A 21,071-nucleotide genomic window follows, 5' to 3' on the forward strand; every position below is an offset into this window, starting at 1 on the left:
ATTGAGTCTTTTGGATTGTGAATGTACTGTTCTTTTGTCTTGATATGTTAAAATTTGAGCTGCAAACCAAGTCTACCTTACTAGAGACAGTGTTATCTCTCAAGCTAAGTAGCCCAGTTATGTAAGAGCTTCTCAGTCCTGCTGGTGAAAGGGTAAGACGTTGGAGGACAAATCCTCCCAAAGGAAAGGAGCAGGCAAATCCTGTGGATCAACACCTGGTTAATTGCACAGCTCATGTCAACAGGCATTTGGCTTTTAATACCATGGGGCACATAATTGGGTTCCCGTGTGTTCCTTAAAGTCCTTGATCCTCAAGTGGGGCAAGAGCATCTATGCCAACAGGCTGGCCAACATGGTGAGTAGAGCTTTGGGTGATGAAGGGACATTATGACACATGATTAAGGGAGGTATTGGCATGTGTGTGGAAAGCAAAGGGTGCAGGGTGGTGGGAACAAAAGGGATCTTGGAATTGGTAAAAGAGAGATACCCATCTCAAGTGCATGTATACATACAGCATGAGAAACAAGCAGGAGGATTTAGTTCTGTATATAGTCACAGAACCATTACATTGTTGGTATAGTAGAGACATGATGGGACAGCTCACATGACTGAAGCGAGGGATGGATACAAACTTCTTGGGGAAAGGCAAAGATAAAGAGGGCAGGGCTACCATGACGTGAAGAAGCTTGGTTGTAGGGAGCTCTTCAGTGGGATGACAACAGTCTGGTTGAGAGCTTGTGGGTGAAGATGGGAGAGGCCAAAAAGATGACATTGTGGTGGTAGTTCACCCAGTCAGAGTGAGGAAGAGGACAAAGCCTTCTTTAAAAGTATCTGAATCACAGGCACTGATTTTCATGAAGGACTCAAATTCCTGGATATTTGCTGGCAGGATGACATGGGAACACAAGCAGTCAAGAAGTTCTCTGGAGGATGTTGAGGATAACTTAATAAAGGTACAGGATAGGTCAACAGGGTGATACAGCTGGATCTGCTGTTTATTATCAACAACTGCTTGGGGATCAGATGATCAACAATAGCCTTTTGGCTATACTGGCTATGAAATATTAGATACCAAGATTGTGATGGAACTGAGGAAGGAGAGTAGCAGAGCATAGACTCTGGAATTTAGTAGAGCAGACTTCAGTTTCATTCAAGGAACTGGGTGATGGGATCCCATAGGAGACAACTGTGAAGGGTAGAGTAGCTCAGCAGAGCTGACAGGTGCTTAAGGACAACCTCCTCCAAATGCAAAGACAGTTTTCATCCCGATAATCAAGAAGCTAAGAGATATATCAGGAGACTGGCAAGCCTCGGATCGGGAGACGAGGCTGAACAGGAAACTCATTATTTGACTTCAGTTCAAAAAGTCAGTATATATGAGCTGGAAACAGGGGCAGTGTAAAAAGGTGGAATTTTGAATGTGTAAGAATGGTGTTACAAAAAATGAAAACTTGTCTACAGTTGACACTTGTAAGAGACAACAAGGGCAATGCAGAGAGCATTTACCACTGCTTTGGCAGTAGGAGGCTGAACAAGGAAATATGGATCTATTGATGATAAAGACATGATTCAGTATCAGCAGAAACTGTCTTCATTGCCTTCATCTTCACTGACAAGCTCTTTGGTAGCTGTGCCTAGTGAAAGTATTCAAGGAGAGCCCTCAGCAGTGAATGAGGACTGGGTCAAGGAGTGCTTGCAAGAACTTGACCAATGCAAGTCCATGGGACCGGATGGGTTGCATGCAAGTATGCCTGGGGAACTGGCTGATGCTGTAGTGATGCTCCTCTGTGCTATATTTAAAAAGTCATGGAGATCAGGGAGGTCCCTGACAACTGGAGAAGGGCAAATGTTGCGTCCATCTTCAAAGAAGGTTAGTCAGCCTTATTTCAGTTTGAGGAGAACCATGGGACAGTCCTCTTGGAAGTGCTGACCATGTGAAGATGGTTTGGAATAGCCAGGGTGGATTTTTTCCCAAGAGCACATCATGGCTTACAAGCCTGGCAGCCTTTTATGATAAAATGATTAGCTCTGTGGCCAAGGGGAGAGCAACATATGTCATTTACTTCAGCTTGCAGCAGATCTTTGTCTATGTCCCATAATATCCTATCCCAATTAGGATGTTGTGATCTGGGTGGATGGGCAACCAGATGGGTTTAAAAAAAGATAGGATTGAATGATCAGGCTCAGAGGATAGCAGTTGATGAGTTGTATACTACCTGGAAAGTGGCAACAAGAAGGGAACTGCAGGGGTGTACCCTGGGACCTCTGCTGTTCAGTATCTTAACCAACAGCGTGGCAGTGGCAATGCAGTGTGCTTTGGCTAAGTTTGCAGAGACACCAAATTGATGGAAGCTGAAGGGTAGTACTGCCAATCAGAGGGACCTGAACAGGCAGGAGGAATGGGCTGACAGGTGCCTCATGAAATTCAATGAGGATAAATGCAGAGTTTTCTTGCACCTGGGATGGCAGAGCCCCTTGCAGCAATACTGACTGGGAAGTAGCTCTGATGACAAGGAACTGTGGGTCTTGGTAGACAGCAAGCTGAACATGAGCCAGCAGTATGTAATGCAGGCTAACAGTATGCAGGTTGTATGAAAAGGAGGATAATCAGAAGACTGGGGAAAAGTGATTTATTCCCCTTTACAAAGCACTAATTAGACTGCATCAAGAATACTAGATTCCACTCACCCCCAAACACACCCTCCACACCTCAACACACAAAAGAGAGACACACAAGCTAGAGTGAATTCAGCAAAGGGCTGCTGAGATGGTTCTGGGAGCACAGTGGTATGTGGCAGGCAGACTGGAGATGATGGACATAAATTGCAGCAAGAGAGGGAGAGAAAATTCATTCTTGGGATTCCATTCAGTAGCTTAACTTTTCAGTTACTTAATTGTTATTTGTTAAAGCGTTAATTGCTTTAACAACAGAAAAACCTTAAGTACCACGTGTTAAAGTTTGGAATGTTTTGGGTTTCATAACCATTTCATAATTACCATAAGGTAAAAGCATCTTGAAGGTGAAGAATGGGTTGACCTGGATCTTGGAGGTTTTTGTTTGTTTCCCAGAACACAAACTGTATCTTCAGTATTTGTAACACTGTCCTTTCTCTAATAAACATGCAGACCTGGAACCACAAAGTCTTTTGATTTGCTTTCTAGGGGGTAGTTTTTAGAAGTGTTTTGAAGCTTACTTTGTTCCCACGGAGGAAAGTAATTCCAAACAGAAGAGGAAGAACAGAGGAAAACAAACGGAAGTGCAAAAAGGCAAAGAAAAAAAAAGACGGTGAACACAATATTAGGAAAAGCATTATGAAAATAAAAGAAAAAAAAAAGGAGTGGTGTTGAAATATATGTATACATTTAAGAGAATCATTGAGCATGGAAAGGAGAGCTTGAGATTGCTCAAGCGGGGTCAGCTAAAGCAGGTTGGGTTTTGGGTATCTTTATGGGTGGAAACTCAACAACCTCTCTGGAAAACCACTGTAAAAAAGGATTTTGTGTGGTCAGAGGGAATGTCCTGTGTTTCTGTTTGTGCCTGTTACCTCTTATCCTGACAGTAGGCACTAGTGAGAGGAGTCTGTCTCCCTATTTATAAACATGGATAAGAGCCTTCCACACACAAGCCTTCTCTTCTGCAGGCTGAACACTCCCATATCAAAGATGTTCCAGTCCCTTAGTCATTTTTGTGGCCCTTTTCTAGAACCACTCCTGTAAGCCCATGTCTGTCTTACCCTGGGGAGCCCAGACCTGGCCTCACTAGTGCTGAGTAATGAGGAGCATTCACCTTCTGTCTACCTGCTGGCAATGCTGCTCTTCATGCAGTCCAGGAGGCTGTTAACCGTCTTTGCTTACAAGGGTGGGTTGCTGGTTTATGGTCAGCTCGTTGTTTATGCATTCCTCAAGGTCTTTCTCTAGCAAGCTGCTCTTCAGCCAGTTGGCACTCAGCATGTACTGGTGCATGGGGTACACTCTATGTACAGGACTTCGCATTTCTCTATGAATGTAATGAAATTTCTTTCTGGGTCCAACTCTTTGGGTCACTCTGGAGGGTGGCACACATCTGATAGTGGTGGCTACTCCTGGTTTTGTATTATCTGTGAACTTACTGAGAGCCCACTCTGTGCCCATCATTCAGGTCGTTAATGAGGGCGTTAAACAGGTGCTACTGAGTTGCCTTCAACTGGGCTTTTGCCATTGGTCACAGTCCTGTGGATTCAGCCAGTTTTCAGTCCTCCTTACTGTGCTCTACCTAACCCATACTTTGTCAGTTTATATGTAAGGATGTTACAGGAGACAGTATCAAAAGCTTTACTAAAGTGGACATGAACATCTCCTGCTCTCCTGTCATCTTCCAAGCAAGTGGACTCATTGTAGAAGCTTGTCAGAGTGGTTAAGCATGATTTCCCCTTTATAAGTGTCCATGCTCACAATTCCTGATCACCTTCTTGTCCTTGTATCTGGAAATTATTTCCAGGATTATTTGCTCCATCACCTTCCCAGGGATCAAGTTGAGGCTGACCAGTCTGTCAGCAGATCTTCGTCCTTTAAGATAGTGACGTTTGCTCTATTCCAGTTCTCAGGAAGGTGTCCCAGTTGTCATGACCTTTCAAAGATGACTGAGAGTAGCCTTGTCCAGATGTTGGGCAGCTCCCTCAGTGCTCATGGGTACAACCTGTTAGGCCCTATAGACTTACATATGTTCAGTTTAAGTGCTCCATAACCTAATCCTCCTCCACTGAGGCTAAGTATTCCTTGCTCCAGACATTCCTCTGGTCTCAGGGGCCTGGGATTCCTAAACATTGGTCTTACCAGTGAACACTGAGGCAAAGAAGGCACTGAGTACCTTGGCCTTTTCTGTGTTTGTCATCAGGGACTCTGCTATATTTAGCATTGGGCCCACATTTTCTCTAGTTTTCCTTTCCTGTTTTTATTGTAGAATCCTTCCTTGTTGCCCTTCATATCCCTTGCCAGATTCAAATCAAGCTAGACCTTGGCTTTCCCAGCCCTATGCCTACACAATTGGACAGAAACTCCAAACTCATCTCTGGGTCAACTGCCCCTGCTTCCACCTCTCACACACTTCTTTTTTATGTATGAGTTTAGTCTGGGAGCTCCTTCTTGGTCATCCATGCAGGCTTCCTGCTGTCTTTGATTTCCTGCACATGGTGATAGACCTTTTTGAGCTTGGGAAAGGTGATCCTTGAATATCAACCAGCTCTACTGAACCCTTCTTCTCTCCAGGGTTGTATCCCGTGGTATTTTTCCAAGCAGATCTCTGAAGGGATTACAGACTCCTGTCTTGAAATCTGGGGTTGTCTTGCTTTTTACCTTGCTCCCTCCTCTAAGGTTCCTGAACATCACCTCAACATCATCACAGCCAAATTGCCCCAACTTTAATGTTGCATGACCAGTTCTTCCTAGTTTGTAAGTATTGGGTCTAGCAGTGCACCTCTCCTTGATCACCTGTGTCAGGAAGTTGTTATCACTGCACTCCAGGAAGTTCCTAGGTTGTTCGTGTTCTGTTCTGTTGTCCTTCCAGCAGATAATCAGGGTGCTTCAAGTTCACTGTGAGAACCAGGGCCTGTAAATGTGAAACTTCTAATTGTCTGAAGAAGGCCTTATACACTTATCCCTGATTAGGAGGTCTACAGCAGGCACCTACTACAGCATCAACCATGTTGTTCTATCTGCTAATCTTGACCTGTAAACTCTTGACTGACTCCTGACATGTCCTCACACAAGGGACAACTGCCCCTCCTTGTCTTTCTAGCCTGACCTTTCTGAAGAGCCTGTAGCCATTTCTCACAGCACCCCAGTCACGTGAGCTATTGTACCATGTCTCCATGATCCCAGTGAGGTCATGGACCTGCAGTAATTACACAGGCTTCTGTAATTCCTCTTGTTCGTTCCCCATGATGTATGCATTGGTGTATAGATGTTTCAGGGAGGCACCAGAGTGTGCTGATTCCCCAGAAAGGGCATGAGAGCTTTCAACATAAGGCTCTTCTGCTGGCACTACTTTCTTTACATGCCTACACTTCAAGTGATTGCACTTCTGCTTTTTTTGGTTGTTGTTGTTGCTTGCTGTGTTCCTTCTCTTCTGATCACCCCAGGCTCTTTGCTTGCCTACGCCGTCCACAGTTTCCTCACTTGTTTGTTGAGGAATCTCTCCAACAGTTTTACCCAAAAGTCTGTGAACATTTGTATATATCTACATAAAAATGAATAATGGCATCATCACAGGTTCCAAACATACACATAAGACCGAGAAAGGCTCTATTACCATTATGCAGTAGGCATTGGGCACTTAAATGGAGCATTTAATATAATGCAGTAATGGAGTTGGACATCATGGCACAGGCATTTGATGTAATTTCTCTGAAAACAATTGGGCAATATAAGGAATGAAGACATTCCAAAATGAGTAACTGCCCTCTAAATGCCAAATTAACTTTTTCTCTCTGTAAGTCACTGTATACTTTCTGACTTTCAGGAATTTTTGGTGAGATGAGATTCATCCTGTTCTGAGCAGGAGCATCCCTGGATGCCAAGCTTTTTCATTAAAGTGATGCTGTCATGTACATTCAAGCTGTGATAATCCATTCATTACTAACTTTCTAGTCTAGAAAGGTGTTTTTGGCCTTGTTTGCAAGCAATTCTTATTTTCCTTTGGTTCAATATGAAGCATTCTATGGGAAATGTCTTTGTATTTACTATTTTATGATGGATACCTTAAAATATTTTTCTTTCCTCTTTTTTTTATTTTTTTATTTTTGGGTTTGTTTTGTATTGTTTTAAAGCACCTTAAATTTATTTGTTTATTCACTTAGTATTATTTTTATTATTGTACAGCGTACTTACCATGTTTCTGTGTTTTCAAGACTCTTCCTTTGCTAGTCTTTGTTTTATATGAGACCTTTTCATCCTGACAGTATCCCTCTGAGTTTTTGTTATGAAGGTGCTGCTGCTTCTGTCTTGGTTTTTGAATTAACATTCTTACTTAATACAGCTGGGTACACAGATTGGTCTCCTGTAGCTGTATCTAAGCGCATGGTTGGTATGTGTGCTGCATCTACTCGCAGAATTGTAACATAATGTAAAATATGGATAGAAGCTTTTATCCTTTTCTAGTAAGAATCACCTGTTTGTAGCTCTGCCTCTTCCTAGTGTAAAAGAGCTCATTGACAGTCCAGACCCCTGTAGTGATGTCTTGAGCAGACTTTTGAGTTGTTTGGAGTCTTGCGATTCAGTCCACACACACATAGAGAAGTGGTCTGAGCTTAGACTATGCCCTGTGATGCCAAGTACAGCTCCTGTAGCTTTGTTTTTCATATATGAAGCCTTTGGGGTTCCATCTTTGTGGGTCTTCAACCAGCTCTTTTTACCCTGTTCTCTATGGACATTCAGTCAAGTAGGTGTTAGCATCTGCATGTTTGAACCTGGATTTGGAAACTGTGGATGCCCGTTTAGCATTGTGATAGTGCCAGCCACAAATTTAATCGAGTTCAAGAAGAAAGTATTTGCAGTAATTGCATGTCGTGCCCTCTCTTGGGTTCGAAGCAGGGGCTTTCCTGCAGGACCACGGACAGGTCCGCATGTGGCCACACTGCCGGCCACGGGCCGGGCTCAAGCGTTGAGTCGTTGGGGTCGGTCTTCATTCGCTGCCTTCTATTCTTGTATCCTCGGTGGATTTTATGGCATAGGGCAGAGTCATTCATGCTCCTGAGCTATGGTGGTAAATAGACAGTTAGGATCGGATCTGACAATGTGACTTGCTATTCTCTCAGGCCAGTGCTTTCCCCTTTTCCCAGGTACTGAGTTTATGCTTGCTTTTCTAATGTTCGTGTCCTTTACAGATCCCAAGCTAAGGAAAAAAGGATAGTCCCTGCATCCAAATCTCTGCTTCCAGAGTCTTGCACCATGAACTATAATATATAGTTTTGTAAATGCATCAAGCATTACACCTACTACTGAGATTAAAAAAAGTAATATCCTGGCAGGCTTGTACGTGTATCCACAATGTGAATTTGTAGGTTTGGGAGTTGGGGGTGTGCGGGGTTTGTTTGTTTTGTTTTGTTTTGTTTTTAAAGGCCTTAACAATTCGTATTGGATTATGATGATTTTGCTAGTAGGGTCTTGAACATATCCTGGGAAACAGGATTTTTTAACTTTTTTTTTTTAGTCTTATTGCTACATATAGAGAGTAATAAAATCTTTGCATAGTTGAAAAGTTGTATCTTTGTCGTTATAGTGGCTTGTGTAATATAAATAAAGTTGAATTAAAAGTACAACTAATACTGTCCAGTTTTGTAACTCTGCATTTGTATTTTCGTGATGAACCAAATAAGTGTGGAATATTCTGAGAAAATCTTGAAAATGTTATCTATTTTTCTGCTTGCATACAATACAAAATAAAAGAACCTCTGTGTAATTCAGTGCAACCTAGCAGAATTTTGTCAAATTATCAGTGTAATATGTTGTCTTCATGTGGGAAGATTTTGTACGTTGCCTTTAAAACAAGCTTGTTTAAAATCAAATTTCCAGTCATGTTTGGTGAGGGTTGTAATTGTTTTATGGGTACATTTTAGCTTTTGTTACATTCTGTGTGGACAATGTGTGTTTGCAGTTTGTTGAAACTACTGTTTAGTCTAAGTTATAGTTAATGTTTAAATGTAAAGCAACCAGTAGCAATTTTCACACTGCAGTATTTGATATTGAATGAAGATATTTTCCCTTTCATATCTTTTGAAATATGCGTGCTGTTACATGTATTTGCTTTAGTTTCAAAACATTCTTTTGGCTGATAGTGACTTAGAGTGAATATATTAAAGTGAACATCACAACATAATTCTGTTTTTCGAGAGCAGATTTCTGTAGAGATTATTTGTTGCAATAGCACATATTTAATTCCCTAGCCTAATTATTTTAACATTTTTAATTTAATATTTTTATAATAAAAGTTGATAAACGTTTGTTCACGAGCTCAGTTCAGGAACACAGTTTCTCTTGTTTCAAAGGCAAAAAGAAGCATTTGTAAAAAATAGTCCTCACTTTATAAAGTACGTATTGAGTAAGTCAGGATACAGGTTCATGAAGCTGTTAAATGTGAAAGCACAAAGTGTAAAGACATAATGAAAAGTTGTTGATACATACACTAGACATGAGTTCTAGCAGCTGAACCACTTTTAAGGGGATGACACTAAAAGTTCTAACAAGCATTATGAATGGTAATATTGAAAAGATTGCATATTTCTGAAGAAGTTATCTAACTGTTGTTTGATGACACGGGGGAAAGTGAAGAGTTGCTGGCTGAAAGCTTTGCAAAAGCAGAAGAGAGGCTGATTAATCATAAATGGGATGTAAACAAAGCAGTGCATGTGAAAAAATAGACACTGAAAGTGGTAGTTAATTTGATCCTGTTTTGAGTTTTGTATTGTTTGTTAACTGAATTCATACATTTGGAGAGTGTAGCCAACATTATATTCTGTTAGGTTTTATTCCATTATTGGGGAAGGTTATGGAGCAGATCATCTTGAGTGCCATCACGTGACATGTACAGGATAACCAGGTGATCAGGCTCAGTCAGCATGGGTTTATGAAAGGCAGGTCCTGCTTGACTAACCTCATCTCTTTCTATGACAATGTGACCCGCTTACTGGATGAGGGGAAGGCTGTGGATGTTGTCTACCTAGACTTCAGTAAGTCTTTGATACCATTTCCCACAGCATTCTCCTGGAGAAACTGGCTGCTTATGGCCTGGACAGGCATACACTTTGCTGGGTAAAGAACTGTCTGGATGGCTGGGCCCAAAGACTTGTGGTGAATGGAGTTAAATTCAGTTGGTGGCGGGTCACAAGTGGTGTTTTCCAGGGCTCAGTATTGGGGCCAGTTCTCTTTAATATCTTTACCAATGATCTAGACGAGGGAATTGAGTGCAACCTCAGTAAGTTTGCAGACAACACCAAGTTGCGTGGGAGTGTTGATCGGCTTGATTGATGGGCCGAGGCCAACTGTATGAGGTTCAACAAGGCCAAGTGCTAGGTCTTGCACTTGGTTCACAACAAACCCATGTACTGCTACAGGCTTGGGGAAGAGTGGCTGAAAAACTGCCTGGCGGAAAAGGACCTGGGGGTGTTGGTCAACAGCCAGCTGAATATGAGCCGGCAGTGTGCCCAGGTGGCCAAGAAGGCCAACAGCATCCTGGCTTGTATCAGAACTAGTGTGGCCAGCAGGACTAGGGAAGTGATTATCCCCCTGTACTCAGCACAGGGGTGAGTCCACACCTTGAATATTGTGTTCGGTTTTGGGCCCCTTACTACAAGAAAGACATGGAGGTGCTGGAGCGAGTCCAAAGAAGGGCAACAAAGCTGGTGAAGGGTCTGGAGAACAAGTCTGATGAGGAGTGGCTGAGGGAACCGGGGTTGTCTAGTCTGGAGAAAAGGAGGCTCAGGGGAGACCTCATCGCTCTCTACAACTACCTGAAAGGAGGCTGTAGCGAGGTGGCTGTCGGTCTCCTCTCCCAAGTAACAAATGGTAGGACAAGAGGAAATGGCCTCAAGTTGTGCCAGGGGAGGTTTAGATTGGATATCAGGAAAAATTTCTTCACCGAAAGGGTTGTCAAGCATTAGAACAAGCTGCCCAGGGAAGTGGTGGAGTCACCACCCCTGAAGGTATTTAAAAGATGTGTAGATGTGGTGCTGAGGGACATGGTTTAGTGGTAGGCTTGGTAATGCTAAGTCCTGATGATTGGACTTGATAATCTTAAAGGTCCTTTCTAACCAAAGTGATTCTATGAATCTGATTGTGGCTGTTAATCTGCTGACCTGGACAATACTCTTTGACAGTAACCATAGAAGATGACAAATGAATTAGTTGTCTGTGGTAAACATGACTTAGTGTGAGTAAGGTTTTGCTCTTAGGAGTCCTAAAGATAAATTGTTATTAGACACTTTTTTGTATACTTTCTGTGAATATAACCTTTGTGTCTATTTTTTTAACAGTAAATTTCCCCGTTTTTATTCGGCATTGTATTTTGACTCTTAGTACGTGTTGAAATATTTTTCTTCTCATTTCAGTATGATAAAGTGATAAAACCGGATAATTCCAGACAAAGATCTGGCAGTTGTAACTGAATCTCTCACACTATAAGAACTGATACATTTTTCACAGTGTGGTAATTGTCATCTAGCAGCTTTTATTTTCTTGAGAGTTGACCTTTGAAATACCCGGTATAATGCCCAGTTGTCATACTTCTAGTCATCTGTGATTATGTATGTCTAGAGTGTTTTGCAACCTGAAGGTTTAAAAAAAAGTATGGGGGGAAAAAAGTATAGATATAAGAAGATTCATTTAAAGGTTTCTATCTGGCTATGGCTAACCTATCTAAAAGGAAAGCTTGTATTAGGAATTCTGTTATGTTGAAGGCTCTAGCTCTGTTACGGGATTTAATTTCTTTAAAGGATTTAGTGTAGTTGCATGAAATACAAATGCAGTCCATTTACTGCCAATAATGTATAACTCAAGATTTTTTTTTTTTTAAGTCTCATTTTTGGTGTGGTAAGGTGAAGAAATGAAGAAAAGTGATCTTTCTTGTATGTATTTGACAGAATAACGTAACCACAATTTTATTAGATAGCCATAATTTTTAAGACAAATTATGTATAGCCTGATCGTTATTAAAGCTATTGTATTTGTAATGTGGCAAAAGAATTAGTCTTTTAAGAGCAACTTTCTGAGCAGAGATTTCTAGCTTTAGTAAGGCTTAACCATTTATTAGTAGCCATGATTTGTCACCGTGTTAGTTGATCTTCCTGTGTAGTTCCGGATATGCAGCTGTGGTATTTGTCAGAACATACCAGCTTTGTAAAGGTATTTGATAGTATTTGCTTACTCCTTATGTAACTATTAGCAGAAAATAAAATGTCTTCTCTAGTTCAAATACTGGATATCTTTTAGGAAAAGCTTAGTCTGAAAGTTTCTTTCTAAGTGCCCGTATCCCAAAGGGAAAATACAGGAGACGCCCAAAAGAGAAGGAATGTCTACCATGACCTAATATGTGATACAGAAATTATGAATTCCATCTATTTTATCAATTCCATCTAGATATGAGAATAGTATTGCTTATGTCAGTAGGATTGCAGTGCTATGAGAGAAAAACATGCTTTTACCAATTGTTACCTCCACACAACTGAATTTTTTTTTAAGAGTTCTGATTTTTCTAGTATTAATTAGAGTAGTTGTTTTATTTAACTAGTTGTATAAAAAAAAGTATGTTGCACTTCAACACTTTGGTGTTGTGATAATATACACATAATTTTTTGTAATAAATTTGATAAAAATCCATGCTTCTGTATACTTCACAAAAACTTTTTGCTGTGGTGCCTTTTTGGAACTCTAAAAGCATTGAACCAACTTACAAATCTTTTCATGGTATCTTTAAAGAAAACAATGTGATAAACATTGTAGTTAAAAGTAATTTTAATAGTTTAAATTGGCACTAGTGGAATTTACTCCTAATAAATATTCTACTGAGCTCTGGTTTGTTTCCCAAAGATGTGGATAGCAGTAACACAAATGTCTGTAGATTTGTGCGTACAGCATTATGGTGTTTTGCCACCTTCCTTCTTGTCTAAAGACTGTGTGCAGAGAATTACACGTGATGAAGAGCTTTTTTTTTTTTTAAACAACTACTTATCAATTTCTGGGGAAAATGCAAAAAAAAAGGGGGTAAATTAAACAATAATGCTGTGTAGAGAGAGGGGAGAAAATGCTGCAGATTTTTCCTAGATGCAGCTTTGCATATAGTAAGAATAGTGTATTTAAACTACACACACATTGAAGATCTGCAAGATGCAAAAATTGGGGAAATATGCACTCTGCAAATATGCTGAAATTTGTCTGAAATGTACTGGAATTTGAGAATGTGTCTCTATCCCATGACATGGGTAAGTCATGTTTGTAGCTGCTACATTTAGACTGTCACTGTTGTTTCTTGACAAGATTTTTAACTTACTTAAATTATGCTTCAGATTTTATGTAGATGCACATGTAGTTGTGTGCTTACTAATATCCAACATATTATTAAAATTCTATTACTGTTTTGACTTTTCTGTAGAGATCTACTTAAAGTTTAAGCTGTGTTTATTTGGTTTTTATCTTTGCTTTGTAAGCATACAGATATACAAATCAATACATGTATTTTTTATATGAATATAAAATTTCATGTTACTTAGGTGAAAGAAGGCATAATTCTATATTTTGGTTTTAAAATAGATGCACTACTTTGAGTTACGTTAGAAATAACTCCCAGAGGAATCAGGCTGGATAGGCAGGCAAGCACTGAAATAGCTAATGAAGGTCCTAACGTAACTATATTTGTAGCGTTTAAGAGTGTCAGGAGATGTGTTTTGTTTTTAACTTTAAATAATCTAGGACTAACAAAAAGTATAGGGCAGTTAAGGGTGTGCTGGTACTACTCTATTATGCCCAGCACATCTGATGTCTATATATGAAAGAAGAAAAAAATCTGTTTTATTTCTTCTGTTGCATGATGCTTACTGGCCATTTTAGCTACAAACATGACAGTTGTGGTAAAATGTTAAACTTTATAATAATAATTCAAGCTATGGTAGTTGTGGTCTGTATTCATTTAGTTGCTTGTGTAGTTTCAGATTTTGAAGTTTTTCTAGAACCAAACCAGGGACTGCAGCAGTGTAACAGAATTAGGTTAACTTTTGAAGAGGAAAGAAATTAAACAAAACCAAATCTCCTTCAGATTTTTTTTTTTTTTAACGTCTGGGTCTCACCCTGCAAGAAGTAAAGTTTTCCAGCTAGTAAATTCCTTTCTCTAGTGTCAAACTGCTCAATTCTGAAATCAGTAACAACATATGTGAATCAATGAAATCAGTGAGACTATGTTCAGTAATTAATACTTCCAATATGGGTTATACTGAAAATTCCTGCTTAGTTCTAGATTAGACTGTAAATTGATAATGGTAGGAGAACAGGCAGTTGAAGAAAGCACAATATCATCCTGAAGAGGGAAGAAAAGGGAGTGTTTTAAAACTGTTGGTGTTTTTATGGCCTTTTCTTCCTAGATAAGTTTACATTTTAATTAGAATTTTAGTGAATACAAATAGATTATAATAAGAGGAGATGAAAACCTTTACGTTTAATATTTCCTAATCCTTCTCTAGAAGTCTTTCAGCGATAGTGTTGTGGAGTCATGGGGTATTTGTTACTCATCACTGAGATATGGTGAACATATTTTACACTGAAACCTGACATTAACAGGACTACTCACAGTACATAATTCAGTATTGTATATGTCTTTGCAGGATTGGGTTTTAGGTTTCCAAAATAGGAGTCATAGAAGGGCTTTTGAAGCTTTCTGTTGCTTTTCTTAGTCTCTGGGTTCCAAGTAGCATCTGTTATTGTTTCTTACAAGTCATGTTTCTGGTTTATCTCTGACACTATATACTTTTATAATAATCTTTGATACGCTGTATTAGAGAGGATATGATTTTGTGTGGTCTGCTGTGTTCAGCCAAAAAAAAACATTTTGAGGTTTTAGGAGTAGAATTACAAACTTATGGATGGCTGTCAATAAGGACATACTGAGCTGCCAGGTAGTTTGAGGGTAATGGAGTAGTCTTTTCTTTATGTGAGTAATAAGTATGTGTTTTGGTTTTCTTAGAAGTTACAGCACTAGGCTGAATTTTGTGTATGAATTGAAACAAAGTATCCTATCAGTGATGAAAAAAAGAATCTAGTTAGCTTTATCTCATTGCTTAGGATTCATAAAGTACAGAATCTAGGTCTGAGGAACTAAGTTTGAATGTACTTTATTTTTTTTTGTTTTTCAGAGGCCCAGAAGACACAATAAATGATTGTAAAATCCTTTTTATAGAGGAAATGTACAAGATTGAAAAGCCAGGAGCCTATCCATTGACATTTGGGGATGGAGATTTCAAAAGTATGCTTTTTAAAATTATTTAAATTGAAGTAAAAATTGAATGATGTTTCTATAAAAAAATAGAAGGATCTGCATGCGGAGGTACTAATAATTGTTTTGTGCATTCAGGAAAGCAGTAACATAGAATCCTCTTCCTGTTTATCTTCTAAAATTATATTTACTGTAAAGGGGGTCTATTACTTGACATATTCAGAAACTGATAACATCTTAGTGCTATCAGTCATAAGCAAGGAAAAAGGGGAACAGCTGATAACGTTCTAAATGTACCGTGCAGGATGAATTTGTAGCCTTGGTTAAGTTCTTAGACAAGTGTCCAGGTCACCAAAACTGCTATTGCAATTGACATGTCATTTAAACTTTTAATGAATTAAAAAATGCCAAAGATAGAATTAGTTTGTAAATCTGACACTTTAACCCTGTCATTATGTCAGAATTAAAAACAAAAAAAGATAAGGAACTTTGTGCCAAAGCTACTTATAGCATGAAAAAGGAATAATTAATGTTTGGATTATTATTTGGCGCCCTGCATGACCTCCTAAAAAAATAACTATGCCATACCTCCTCATCCTCCCCACAATCACAGGAAGGAGTTAGTGGCAGCTTTTCTAAAAAGTGGTGTGACGTTTTGTCCTAAGTTTAAAAATATATTAAAGTTAGGAGTGATAAGTGTTTGTGGTAGCAACACTGAGAGATTGGACTGCAGCTCTACTAATAGGTATTACATATTATTATATATTAGACTCCTGACTCCAAGGCAATTTTTTAGAACCTTTGTATATAGCTCTCAGTGCAAAAGAACTAGTCTGCTTACTGTTTATTTGCTGTCATCTGGAAAATCACTGTTTTTCAGAGGAGCAAATACCATTTGCTGTAGTGTTCTTAAAAGTAAAAATGTGAATTTCTGGAAATGAACTTCTCACACTTTGTTTTTCATTATTTGTAATTTACTTTCTTCAGATTACTCAAAAGAAAATAACTGTCCGTTCTGTTTATTTTTTCTTGGTCACAGTAAAGGGTTTTTGCAATATCTTAAAAGATGTTTTTATTTTAAAAAATTGTAGTATGGGAAATTTAAAAATCTACAAATACTGCTTTGCATTTACATACCTACTTATTTTGCAAGTCTAATTGTTTATGAAATTTTTTAAAGTGCATATAAAATTATTACAGTTCATTTAGTTCTTCTCTGCAGTTACTGTGTAGTTAATAATTTTTAAAATTATGTGTGTGTTAGGAAATGAATGGTTACTGTATTGCTGACTATACAAAATTGTCTGCAGTGGTATCATTTGATCTGACATGAGTATTTATTTATCATAAAACTGTAGAATCATTTAGGCTGGAAAAGAAAAGATCATTGAGTCCAACTGTTAACATAACACTGCCAAGTCCACCACTAAACCATGTCCCTAAGCACCACATCTACACATCCTTTAAATCCCTCCAGGGTTGGTGACTCCACCACTTCCCTGGGCAGCCTGTTCCAATGCTTCACAACCCTTTTGGTGAAGAAATTTTTCCTAATACCCAATCTAAACCTCCCCTGGTGCAACATGAGGCCATTTCCACTCATTCTGTCACTTGTTACTTGGGAGAAGACACCCACACCTACCTCACTACAACCTCCTTTCAGGTAGTTGTGGAGAGCGATAAGGCCTCCCCTGAGCCTCCTTTTCTCCAGACTAAACAACCCCAGTTCCCTCAACCGCTCCTCATCAGACTTGTTCTCCAGACCCTTCACCAGCTTTGTTGCCCTTCTTTGGACTCTCTCTAGCACCTCAATGTCTTTCTTGTAGTAAGGGGCCCAAAACTGAACATAGTATTCCAGGGGCGGCCTCATCATTCTGTACTTCCTACACTGATTGCCACCTTTATGTTTCAAAGTCAAACTCTTTAATTTCACTTACAGCTGCTTCCCTCCTATTTGGACAGCTATTTCCTTATTTGTAACCTCTTTGCTTAAACTACTCAGATATTGCCTTCTGTGTAGAGATTTGGACCTCTGTGTATGTTTTGTTTCATTCTGTTCCTGGTCCCATTTTTATTCATTTCAGGGTATTGTTTACAAACCTTCATAAATAAACATAACACAGAAATATAATCTTTTAAAATGTAACCCTGAAAACTTAATTGATTTGGCAATTTGGCCTTATTTCTTGTTTTGAACTGCTCTTTTTCCTGATGCCAACTTTCTCACCACACTGCCCTTTTCATTTCTGTTCATGTGATACTGATTTTTGGGTCAGCTGTCTTGCCTTTGTTCGCTTATGCACAGCGCACATCAGTTGAGCTGTGTGCGGTAAGCAGTATACCCTTTACCTCTGGACTGTGCTTACCTCCCTATTTGTACTTTGTATTTAAAATTTAAAAATATATATGCATATATCTATAAACACACACACAGCTACCATAGCTTATATGCTATGAAAAGCTGCAGATTTTTGTTACAATAATGGCAGATGGAATTCAAAGAATTAATTGGCCTTAAGTACGTACTCTGTGAGATTGTTGTAAGCACAATCAAAAATGCACTGACTGTATTTTCATCGGTATTAAGCTACTGTCCATGTCCTTTCCAAAAGACAGAATGCCTACTTTGGAAATAATCTTCATCAGATAAACAATGTAGGCTACCTCTGCAGAAAAATTGTTATTCCTTGAGCATGGCCATACGTTAGTTAGCTTTTGTATGTGTAAATTAGATAAAAACGTGTATGACATGTCAATATACGTTTAGCAGTTACAGTTAAAAATAAAGTAGTTATTTTCAAATTGTTTAATGGAAAAGTAAATTCTTCAGCCCAGGAAAAGAGTACGGCTAAATTATATTAGAAAACCAGAAAACTAAGCAGCAACATACTTGTAAATGCGTTTCAAATATTTATATGAAAATGGAAATAAGACCTAGATATCAACATATATTACTTCTATCAGAATCCAAATTTGTGCTATGAACATGAGATAACTCTTCCTGCAAAAGAAGAAAATATGAAATGATATATGCAGCTAAACTCTACAGTGTTGGTGGGGGTGAGCAGACCTGTCTTCATGTGACCAATAGTGCAGATATAATTGGTGCATTTGACTTACGACATGGTTAAAGCAGAAATGTGAAAACTTAGTCATGTCATGAAAATGACAGTTTGTAGTTTGTATATTGAAGAAAGTTGAAAACTCCAGGTATTGTTTAACTGAACTAAAATGTGTAGACTTCTTTGCTTTTTTCCTCTTTTTTAAAACAATATTATTACTAACCTTTGACCTAAGAAACTGGTTTTGTAACCAAAAATGGTAAATTACATAGGCCTGAACAACGTGTGGTGGTAAGAGATACAGAAAAATATGCAGTTTCTTTTTGCTTGTTATTTACTGGATGAGGTAGACTAGTGAGATTCTTTAGGGAGTGCTCAGTCTCAATTTTAAAGTTTTTCAAAGGTGATACCAGTTGCCTGCGATTTCTTCAGTCTGACTTGACTTGACTTGGTGTTGACACCTTGGACAGACTGTTGTTTGTCAGGTGTTGGCAGACTTGGACAGTTTTGCCTAGCTGTGCTGGAAGATACACAGATTTGTTCATCAGCATTCGTACAATGTTTCCTTTCTCTTCAAGTTAACCCTGGGAGAGAAGTCTTAAACTAGAAGACTGCTTCCATTTGGATAGTATGCAGATAAGTCTTCTAGGTTAGACTTTGGTAGAAGCAGTACACTGAGAGATTTTGGCTTTCTTAAGTATATCTGACCTTTGCCTTTGAGGCTTTTGGAAATAACCACTGCTGGTAGCCTTACACATTTGCTCCTCCTTTTTTCCAGTCGGTACATCTCACTAGACCTTCTGTCTGTAGCTGGTAATTTTCCCTCTTCAGTGATTCTTCTTTTATGTTCTTCAGCTTTTATGTTTTTTGTCTTAAAAAAAAAAATCAAACTGCAGTGTTCTAGCACTTCTTATCATAGAGTGGTTTGAGTTGGAAGGGACCTTTAAAGATCATCTAGTCCAATCCGCCTGCCATGGGCAGGGACATCTTTCATTAAATCAGGTTGCTCAAAGCCCCGTCCAACCTGACTTTGAATGCTTCCAGGGATGGGGCATCCACAGCTTCTCTGGGAAACCTGTTGCAGTGTCTCACCACCCTCATAAAAAATTTCTTCATTGTATCCAGTCTAAATCTACCACCTTTCAATTTAAAAATCTTGCTCCTTGTCCTGTCGCTACAGGCCCTTGTAAAAAGTCTTTCCCTGTCTTTCTTATAAGCCCTCTTTAAGTATTGAAAGGCCACAATAAGTTCTCCCTGGAGCCTTCTCTTCTCCAGGCTGAACAACCCCAACCCCAGCTGTCTCAGCCTGTCTTCATAGGAGAGGCATGCAAGCTCTCTGATCATTTTCGTGTCTGTACTCTGGACTTGCTCTATCAGATCCTTGTCTTTCTTGTACTGGGGACCCCAGAGCTGGATGCAGTATGCCAGGTGGGGACTCACAAGAGCAGAGTAGAGAGGGAGAATCCCCTCCCTTGACATGCTGGTCACGCTTCTTTTTGTGCAGCCCAGGCTATGATTGGCTTTCTGCGCAGTAAGTGCACGTTGCCAGATCATATCCAATGTTTTGTCCACAAGTATCCCCAGGTCCTTGTCTGCAGGGGTGCTCTCAATCCATTCATGCCCCAGACTGTACTGATATTGAGGATTTTCCTGTACAGGACCTTGCACTTGGCCTTTTTGAACTTCATGAGGTTCACATGGGCCCACTTCTCAAGCTTGTCAAGGTCTCTCTGGATGACAACCCTTCCCACTGGTGTATCATCTGTACCGCTCAGCTTTGTCATCCACAAACTTGTTTAGGGTGTGCTTAATCCCACTATCTTATGTCACTGACAGAGGTATTAAATAGTATTGGTCCCAGTATGGATCCTTGAGGAGCGCTGCTTGTTATTGGTTTCCACTTGGACATTGAGCCATTGGATGCGGGCCATTCACTCTTTGGATACGGCCATCCAGCCAAGTCCTTATGCATCTAATAGTTCATCCATCAAACCCATATCTTTCCAATTTAGCAGCAAGAACATTGTGAAGGACCAAATCAAAGGTCTTACATTAGTCCAGGTAAATGACATCCATAGTTCTTACCTTGTCCACTGATGCGTTCAGTCCATTGTAGAGGGGCACTAGATCAGCAGGGCACTATTTGCCCTTGATAAAGCCATGTTGACTGTCTTTAATTACCTCCCTGTCTTCTATATGCTTTGACATGTCTTCCAGGAATCTCTGTTCTGTGATCTCACTGGGCACTGAGGTGAGGCTGACTGACCAATAATTCCCAAGGTCCTCCTTTTTATCCTTTTTAAAAAGGATGCAGTATTCCCTTTCCTGCAGTCACCTGGGACTTTCCCTGACTGCCATGACTTTTCAGATATGATGGATAGTGACTTAGCCACTACATCAGCCAATTCCCTCAGGACCCTGGGATTTATCTCATTGGGTCCCCTGGACTTGTGTACCTTCAGGTTCCTCAGATGGTCTCAAACCTGATCTTATCTTACAGTGTGAGGAACTTCATTCCCCCCAATCCCTGCCTTAAAGTTCAGGGACTTGAAAGGTGTGGGAAGAGTGATTACCAGTGAAAACTGAGGCAAAAAAATTGCTGCATACCTCAGCCTTCTCTATGTTTGTTGTCACTAGTTCTCCTGTCTTAATTATGGGGGCAGAGAGGGGAATGTGGGGACAGGTACATTTTCTTTAATCTTCCTTTTCTGACCAACATATCTGTAGAAGCCCTTATTATTCTTTGCATCCCTTGCCGAATTCAGCTCCAGCTGTGCCTTAGCTTTCCCAATCCCATCCCTACAGATCTGGGAAGTGCCCCTGTATTCTTCCCAAGATACATGTCCCTGGTTCCACTGCCTGTGCATTTCCTTCTTCTGCTTCAGTTTGACCAGGAGGTCCTTACTCAGCCATGCTGGTCTCCTGCCCTCCTTGCCTGGGAGGGGAATCGAGAGCTCTTGTGCTGTAAGAAAAATGTCCTTAACGAGCTGCCAGCTCTGTTCTGCTCCTTTATCCTTGAGGGCAGTTTCCCAGGGGGTCCCATCCACTAATTCCTTAAACAA

General features: G+C 39.7%; 1 protein-coding gene across 2 annotated transcripts in view; it reads left to right on the plus strand.

Moving 5' to 3' along the window:
* Positions 1–21,071, plus strand: part of UHRF2 (ubiquitin like with PHD and ring finger domains 2) — a 99,379-nt gene that overhangs the window by 43,143 nt on the left and 35,165 nt on the right. For both annotated transcript variants that reach the window (XM_068422638.1, XM_068422639.1), the window contains exon 5: positions 14,868–14,977. In XM_068422638.1, coding sequence (XP_068278739.1) covers positions 14,868–14,977 — 110 coding nt within the window. The remainder of the gene's footprint in view (positions 1–14,867; positions 14,978–21,071) is intronic.

This window comes from Nyctibius grandis, chromosome Z (assembly GCF_013368605.1).
Source record: "Nyctibius grandis isolate bNycGra1 chromosome Z, bNycGra1.pri, whole genome shotgun sequence".
In the NCBI taxonomy this organism is placed as follows: Eukaryota; Metazoa; Chordata; class Aves; order Nyctibiiformes; family Nyctibiidae; genus Nyctibius; species Nyctibius grandis.